Source organism: Colletes latitarsis, chromosome 11, assembly GCF_051014445.1.
Source record: "Colletes latitarsis isolate SP2378_abdomen chromosome 11, iyColLati1, whole genome shotgun sequence".
NCBI classification, from domain to species: Eukaryota; Metazoa; Arthropoda; class Insecta; order Hymenoptera; family Colletidae; genus Colletes; species Colletes latitarsis.
The window spans coordinates 24,622,964-24,631,606 of record NC_135144.1 but is presented as its reverse complement, the minus strand read 5'-3'; the positions used below and the strand labels follow the sequence as shown (position 1 = coordinate 24,631,606).

Below are 8,643 nucleotides of genomic sequence, written 5' to 3'. Positions count from 1 at the left end.
CTGACCACTGCTGACCACCGCTTATATTTCTGGCAACGTACAACGATTACTACTGGCTATTGCCAGCCTCTGCTGACCTCTGCCAGCATCTCCCGACCTAAGCTGGCCTCTGCCAACATCTCCCGACGTCAGCTGACCATCGCTGACCACTGCTGACCGTTGCTGACAACTTGTGACTTGATGTAATATAATATAATATGTTTATATGTATTAAAGTTTTGTATAATATAAATCTATGGCAATAAATGATATAATTTCAAAGAATTCTATGTATTCTCATCATTTTTTACCCCTCTTTCCTTCTCCAAATCATTCTCTTACCTATAAGATGCGTACCACCTTCTTCGCAAGTTCATCAGCATCTTAGAAATGTTCCGGGAACTTTGGAAATCCGAATTTGACCTTGACCTTGGCCCAGTTTCGAAAGTGGGTCAAGGCCATTCGAATCTTAGAAAAATTCCGGGCAGTTTGAGAATCCGGATTTGGCCTTGACCCAATTTCGAAAGTGGGTCAAGGCCATTCGAATCTTAGAAAAATTCCGAGCGCTTTGGAAATCCGGATGGCCTTGACCCAATTTCGAAAGTAGGTCAAGGCCATCGAATCTTAGAAAAATTCCGGGCGCTTTGGAAATCCGGATGGCCTTGACCCAATTTCGAAAGTAGGTCAAGGCCATCGAATCTCAGAAAAATTTCAGGCACTTTGAAAATCCGGATTTGGCCTTGACCCAATTTCGAAAGTAGGTCAAGGCCATTCAAAATTTTTAGAAATCTTCGGGCCAACTTGGAAATCCGGATGGCCTTGACCCAATTTCGAAAGTAGGTCAAGGCCATCGAATCTTAGAAAAATTCCGGGCGCTTTGGGAATCAGGATTTGGCCTTGACCCAGTTTCGAAAGTGGGTCAAGGTCACCGGCATTTCAGAAAACGCTCTGGGCACTTTAGAATTCCAGTTTTAAGTAGAGGAACGGTTTCTTATAACTAAGGGAATAATGGGGAAAGGAAAAAAAAGGTAAAAATGATGAGAACACATTGAATTCTTTGAAATTATATCATTTATTGTCATAGATTTACATTATACAAAGTTTTAATACATGTACATCATGTTAGAAGTTGTTAACAAAGGTCAGCATGGTCAGCAGGGGCCAGCAGAGGTCAGCAGAGGGATGCAGAGGCATGCAGAGACTAGCAGGGGCAAGCAGTAGCAAGTTATAATTGTTATACGTTGCCAGAAGCATTAGGGGTGGTCAGCAGAGGTCAGCAGAGGCTGGGAAAGGCTGACAGTAGCCAGTCGTAATCGTTATACGTTGTCAGAAGTAACAGGAGTGGTCAGCAGCAGTCAGCAGAGGCCAGCGGAGGCAGGCAGAAGTCAGTAGTAATCGTTATACGTTGTCAGCAATATAAGCGGCGGCCAGTAGAGGCCAGCAGAGATCAGCAGGGGCGAACAGTAGCATGTAGTAATTGTTATACGATGTCAGAAGCATCAGGGGTGGTCAGTAATGTTCAGCAGAGGCCAGCAATGGCTTGCACAGGCAAGCAGAAACCTGCAAAGTCAAGCAGAGACTTGTAGGGGCATGCAGTAGTAAGTATTAATCGTTATACATTATCAGAAATACCTGCAGTGGTGAGTAACGTTCGGCAGAGGCCAGGAAAATTCAGCAGAGACAAGCACACGCTGACAGAGATCAGCAAAGACCAACAGAGGTTAGCAGAAGTCAGTAGTAACCGTTATAGGTTGTCAGAAATATAAGCGATGGTCAGCAGAGTCCAGCAGAGGCAAGCTGTAATCAGGAACAGTCAGTAACGTTTCTCGGAAGTTGATAAAGGTAAACTGACATATGCTCTCTTTCTCGATCCTCCGAAGCTACCCAAAATAATTTCGTATCGCCTTGTTGGAGTCGAGAGAGCCGCCCGATTGTCGTGGAATAGTTCGTTATTTACAACGATAGATGGTGCTTATTTTTGGACCTCAAACCCCCTGGTGGTAAAACGCCCTAGTTTGTCGTGAAATAGTTCGTTATTCTCAACGCTAGATGGCGCTTATTTACCGACCTCGGGCCCCCTGGTGCTAAAACGTCCAAGTTTGTCGTGGAATAGTTCGTATCGTCCACGCTAGATGGATTTCTCGACAAGCTTGGGCGTTTTAGCACCAGGGGGCCTGAGGTCGGTAAATAAGCGCCATCTAGCGTTGAAGGTAACGAACTATTTCACGACAAACTTGGGCGTTTTAGCACCAGGGGGTTTGAGGTCGAAAAATAAGCGCCATCTAACGTTAAAAATAACGAACTATTCCACACAAAGGGCGTTTTGCCGTAGATGGTTGTGCAAATCATGTGCATGTACCACCGATGGGTCACACTTTCTTTAATTTATGCACAGGGAGCATCACGAACAAACTAAACGGACATTCAAGTGGGCATAAATGCAGTCACCTATGTGGACACTATTACAGTTATTATAAAAATATTAAGCTTTAGACATTGTTTATTAATTAGATTGACGTACATATAGTCTCAAGTTAATGTACATTAAGCTTGAGGTGATGTGAAACCATGTACTTGTCGAAAGAAATGTGCAAACTACAAATATGTCTTTGTAAGCCTAAGATCTCTATTCGTTTAATAAATGCAATGCAATATATTACTAATCTAGCTAAGCCACTGGCCACTGTTAAAATCATATGGGATTCCTCATGCAACGTGTAGAAGTCCTGTTCAATTCTCATAATTCCAAAGGGACTAGCTAACGTATGATTGTCTCGCGGTTACTTTGCATTCTAGGGGATCTAATGACTCTTTCTGAATCCGATGAATCTGGTAGAAAGCAAGTGATCGATGATGTAGTCAACCTCTTACAAGTGTAAAATCTACGATAAAAAGCAGAAAAATAAAGACAACGTTGCATTCACTGATCATGTAAATAATCTTTAAACTTGTTTTTCTTTATCATCGGTCAGTTCTTCTTTAACAACAATCTACGCGTGCTCATTATCGTCGTATCGATATTATGGCTGACCATCTACTCCATTACCGTAAACGTCTATCTATCGATTGCATGTGGAAATACTAATTCAATAATGCAATTACTACACGTCCCTTGGCTGTGCCAGTTTCTCGTAGTCATTCTGTCATCGATACCGATCGCGGACGCTCCGTGATTTCGTCGTTTCTCGACGCAATGTGGAATTACGTGTTAGTCTCGGCTCTCGTGTTACTCGTGTCGTTGCTTTATCATTGTTATTTCAACAGGCCGATTAGCATTATCGACTACCCCAACCAGCATTACGATTATATAGTCGGTAAGTAGTAGAGCATGTTTTTCGTCCGACATCCAGGACCGAATTAAGATTCTCGAGGCCCGGAGTCTTCGATTTCATCGAACTTTTGTATGTCGATGGCATACGCGTTCCTAACGATACGTGTGAAATATTAGGGGTAGTTATTCGATAGTTTTAAAAATATGAACAACTAAATTCGTGTACCTCTTGATCTAGAGGAGACTGGAGTAAATAGCAACACCTTAACTTTGGAATAACTCGAAAAGTATTACATTTAAAACAAAATTTTTGCTACGAAAATATTACCTGATTATTTGATACTACCGTCCCTTTTCTTCTTGACATTTTTCTGTGCGTTAAAATAAAATAAACTGAAATTAATGATGCACCCCATGAGTTCGTTTTCAAAATTTTGACAAACATATAAATCATGTTGTTTAGTACAGTCTTTGCTATTATCGTCGAAAGTTATATTAAATTGGAAACTTTGGACATTAGAATAATCGAAGGGGAACAGAACAGTCAAATTAGAATAATGATTTAATTCGAGAAAAGGCAAATGGAATTTGTAAATGTTTATTTTATTACTTGAAAAAAGGAGGCCCCTTAAAGCATGATGCAACTTTCTCCTTTCTCTTTTAATTCATACCTGTTAACACGGACAATGATCTATAATATGGCGTTGGTCGCAACAATCTAAGCGAAGTGTGGACAAGGCGAACATAATAATCCTTTGATCTATTCTTCGACTCGCGGTAAATCGGATTACAAAAATAACTTTCGCTGATGCAACATCCGAGAAGCATTTCACGCGTTTGCATTGATAAAATTAAGATTAATATAAAATTAAATACCGAAATCTGTAAGAATTTAAATTGAAAATTAACTCTTAGACGTCTGCACACTCGATGGTGTGAAATGAACTTTAATTAATAAATTTTCATTAATATCACGTTAACATTTAGTGAGAGAAATGTGAGAAACACGATGCAACAAAAGGTTTTTATGCACAGGTGTTCAAGTGCAATTTTCCGTTATTTATTTTATGATTTGTCTTGTTTTCAGCTCTAGAATCTCCCATTAAAATTTCCCCTAAAGATGGTCGTAGATTGTTCGAGTACGAAAGACGATTAAAAATATCAAAAACTTTGTGTTTCACTTGCGAAGTTGGCGCTGGGACCGCTGGTTGTGTGGTTGCATCGCGACTTTCCGAGATTTCGAACGTCTCGGTGCTACTGGTCGAGGCGGGCGGTTACTTTGGATGGGTGTCGTCCGTACCAATTTTGGCGCCAATGCTGCAGAAGACCGAAGTCGACTGGGCCTACACGATGGAACCGCAAAAGTACTCCTCGAGAGGATTCGGGAACCATGTAAACGAAGATCAATTGTCAGTTTAAAAATCAAAGTGCACTTGTTGCAAAATCTTCAAAAAAACCGATTCCGTACGATCTAGAACACAGAATAGAGACCCACTATTCGACACCTTTGTTTTTAACGCGTTGATTGTCATGGTGGTCACCGGTGACCGACACTTGACTCACTGTAAAACTTTTACGAATTTTGAGTTTCACGTGTTGTGGTATACTTTTATGCATGTTATTTATACCTAAATTTTTCTACTTCTACAGTTAGTAATGGGGAATGTTAGAAAAAGCAAGGCTAATGCGTTGATTGTCATGGTGGTCACCAGTGACCGACACTTGGCTCGTTACTGTAAATCCACAATCGATTACACTGTATGGTGAATTCTAATATAGATGGGCTAATTTTTAAATTAAATAAACCTGGTGACACTTTTTACACTGATGAGAATCGTGTATAGGAATATGTAGAGTTTATGGAAAAAGACGTAATACTGTCAAACTTGTACGAATTTTGAGTTTCACGTGTTGTGGTATATTTGTATGCATGTTCTTTATACCTAAATTTTTCTACTTCTACAGTTAGTAATGGGGAATGTTAGAAAAAGCAAGGCTAATTCATTGATTGTCATGGTGGTCACCAGTGACCGACACTTGACTCGTCACTGTAAATCCACAATCGATTACACTGTATGGTGAATTCTGATACAGATGGGCTAATTTTTAAATTAAATAAACCTGGTGACACTTTTTACACCGATAAGAATCTTGTATAGGAATATGTAGAGTTTATGGAAAAAGACGTGGTACCGCCAAACTTTTACGAATTTTTTACGATTATACTAACGCTTTTCTCCAAAATGATTCGTGAAAACGCGTACTTGGACACTTGAAGGAAGTTTCGATCGAACAAAAGTGTTTCTACAGGTGCAAACAGTGCCACGTGGCAAAGGATTGGGCGGAAGCGGTCAGATGAATTTTCTGGTGCATTCCTTCGGGAGGCCGGAGGATTACAATGGATGGCCCAAGGGATGGTCTCACGCCGATTTGCTTCCGTACTTCAAGAAGGTGGCCAATATTATGAACGTGATGACCAGTCCGGAAGAGGAATATCTCACCGAAGCGTTTCTAATGGCGGACGAGTCGCCAAATTTGAGTAACACGACTCTACTGAGGGGCATGTACACTGTCAAGAGTGGATCACGATGGGCCACGTTTCACGCGCACTTGCAGAACGCTTGGAACAGAAGGAATTTACACATCTTAACGAACGCGCTGGTCTCGAAAGTATGACTTCATTTTTTCTACGTACGAATCGAAGGACTGTTCACGCCAGTTTTCACGTAATTCTCAGATATACTTCAAAAAAGACGCGACCGTGGACGGAATTAAGGTGATTTACAAAGATGGATCGGTGGGCAAAATTCTTGCGAGAAAGGAGGTGATTCTTTGCGCGGGCGTTATCAATACCCCTCAATTGCTTTTGCTCTCGGGGATAGGGTCGACCGAAGATCTCGACAAATTTCAGGTGATCGATCATTCAATTTTCTCGCGAGAAATAAATCTTTTAGAAAAGAAAAACGTGTATATTCGTAGATACGAACGGTGAGCAACGTTCCGGAAGTGGGCAAGAATCTCTTTGATCATCTTCTCCTTCCGCTCTACGTGAACCTCAAGGCAAGAGTGAGCATAACTTTAGTAAAATTGCAGACGCTTCCCGAGGTACTCAACTACTTCGTGTTTGGAAGAGGCGAGTGATAGAAATGTTTCACCATAGTTTAATCGCGAGAAACTATCGTTCGGGGCTGGGAAAAATTTTTCGAAGAATCTTCAATTCGTTCGTAAATAATTTTCGTACGTTTATGAATTTTCATTCAACGCGAACACGAACCGACAGCTTACGAATCTAAAAATTTTCAAATAAATGGGCGGTATTCTTTGTTCCAATTATTTTACTCATTGTTCAGTCTCGGAATTAATTAATTCGTGGGCTTGTAAATATGGCCATGGAATCCGTTCTTTCTATAATTTTTGAAAGATAAAATAAAATTTAGCGATTAATTTCGCGCCCCGATATTGAAGCATTTTGTAATATTTTTCTTGCGACTTTAAGGGTGGTATGCAACGAATGCTGTGATGGGGGTTGGCCGTGCGAATAACAGCGGTGTGATGCTGTTTGGGGTGGGTTCTACGGAAGAAAGAATATTAAAATCCTTGTCCAACTATAAAACCGAAGTAAGTACAGCGATAAATATAGTTGTAAATAAGCGATTTTTTCGAAAAGAATTCTAATTAGAAAAACATCAAAGAGAAGAAGTGGAAGGTGCATCGTAAACAATATTTAAAAAGATTCCATTTAAAAAATCGGAGTTAATGAGTTGCCTCCGTAACTCCAAAATATTCCAAATATTTGTCTATTCGAATCCAAAGATTTCGGAAATATCACGACGTTTACAACTCTGATGCATCAAAAAATTTAATCGTCACGGATACAACGAAAATAACGAAACGTACAGTCTTACAGATCATTTTATCCGTCCTACAACAACAATTCTCGCGAGGGTTTCTTGTACTTGTCGTACTGTTTGCAACCGAAGAGTCGCGGAAGCGTTTCGTTGAGATCCGCCAATATTCGTCATCAACCAAGGATCGATCCTGCGTATCTTAAACACGACGACGACGTTCTGTGCACCCACGAGGGTAAGCGAATTTTAAAAATGCCGTCTTCCTCCAAAATTTATCACCAAAAAATTGGGATTACGCCTTATTTTTTTGGCCACGCGAGCTTACTTTTCCATCGACGTTCGCGTGACACGATATGCAAATCTTGCAGCTATAAACTTCGCGATCCAAACGCTCGACACGAAGAAATTCCGCGAGTACGGCGCGGAGGTTCACCATCCTGATTTGGAAGAATGTCGTCACCTACCACAGGATTACCGTGACATCGAGTACACAGAGTGCGTGATAAGGGTCGGTGGTCTCACGAGTTACCATTTATGTGGCTCCTGCAGGATGGGAGCTGACGATCGAGCAGTCGTCGACGAGCAATTACGGTAAAATGTATTCTAAAACATTTTTTAAACAAAGTTGCTCTTTAGAGAATAGAAAATATTATTTACTACTTACAGCCTACATCAAACTTATGTTTGTATACTCGTTACAGTATATCTACATTTGTAAGTCTTTATAATAGTATTCTTAGCACCTTCGTGTGCTTCATTTTGATCATTATGTGACAATGTTAGCGTAGAAAGCTGTCTCAACACTGTTCATGTCAATTACGCAAATTAATCTTCTATAATCTTACGTAATTCTGAAGTTACTCCATTATTTATATTCTTAGAGTTTGATTTAATTTTCAATGTGTATCAGTTGTGGTTTCGAAATAATAATATTACCTATAAACGATCAGTGTACAATAATTATTTTGCAATGCCTCGCACTAGAGCGTAATCAAAAGATTTGTTTCATATTTGCATCAGTAAAAATTAAAGATTTAACACAAGAAAAGAATAGTGCTAACGTTTGATTCTAATTAAACCATATTTATTTTTTATTTCAGCGTGAGAGGCGTCAATGGTCTAAGAATAATGGACGCCAGCGTAATACCGTCCCCAATTTCCGGTAATCCAAATTCCGTTCTTATCGCCATGGCGGAACGAACAATCGACTTAATCATAAATCGGACGATCGACTAAAGTTAACTGTATCTACATCTAAATAAAAAACGAATGTAAGAGTTCGTAAACCTTCACGCTCTTACATTCTCTTAACTTAATTCTCTTTAATCATTTAGGTGATTTTGGTTTGGATTTTGAGTTACGTTCGCTCAGGAACTAGAAAATTTTATGACTTTTAATCGAATTCCTCTTAACCAGTTAGCTGTGTTTGTTTTATTTCGTTTTTACCTCCAAAGATTCTACACATATTGAAATTTACAAATTTTAATTTTCGCTAAAATTACAATTTAAATAATAAATGGTATCCAATTTTACGCATGACGGATA

The 8,643-nt window shown here is 39.7% G+C and overlaps 1 protein-coding gene across 2 annotated transcripts; it reads left to right on the top strand.

The window, feature by feature from the left end:
- The first annotated feature begins 3,116 nt into the window (after nt 1-3,116).
- On the top strand, nt 3,117-8,430 carry LOC143347826 (neither inactivation nor afterpotential protein G). 2 transcript variants are annotated; one of them, XM_076777389.1, is made up of 9 exons: nt 3,117-3,293; nt 4,440-4,642; nt 5,561-5,920; nt 5,988-6,161; nt 6,230-6,383; nt 6,747-6,868; nt 7,150-7,333; nt 7,467-7,689; nt 8,199-8,429. In XM_076777389.1, the coding sequence occupies exons 1-9, from the start codon at nt 3,173-3,175 to the stop codon at nt 8,332-8,334; spliced, it is 1,677 nt and encodes a 558-aa protein (XP_076633504.1). In that variant the 5' UTR covers nt 3,117-3,172; the 3' UTR covers nt 8,335-8,429. The 2 variants fall into 2 exon arrangements, with proteins under 2 accessions (XP_076633504.1, XP_076633505.1); XM_076777390.1 differs by having other exon boundaries at nt 3,159-3,293; nt 4,440-4,659; nt 8,199-8,430.
- Nucleotides 8,431-8,643: the final 213 nt, after the last annotated feature.

Excerpts from the sequence above, each read along its gene's own strand:
- LOC143347826 (XM_076777389.1), top strand. The coding sequence starts at position 3,173 with ATGTGGAATTACGTGTTAGTCTCGGCTCTCGTGTTACTCGTGTCGTTG. Across the intron at positions 6,162-6,229 it reads AAGATCTCGACAAATTTCAG|ATACGAACGGTGAGCAACGT; the intron begins GTGATCGATCAT and ends GTATATTCGTAG. Across the intron at positions 6,384-6,746 it reads CTACTTCGTGTTTGGAAGAG|GGTGGTATGCAACGAATGCT; the intron begins GCGAGTGATAGA and ends TGCGACTTTAAG.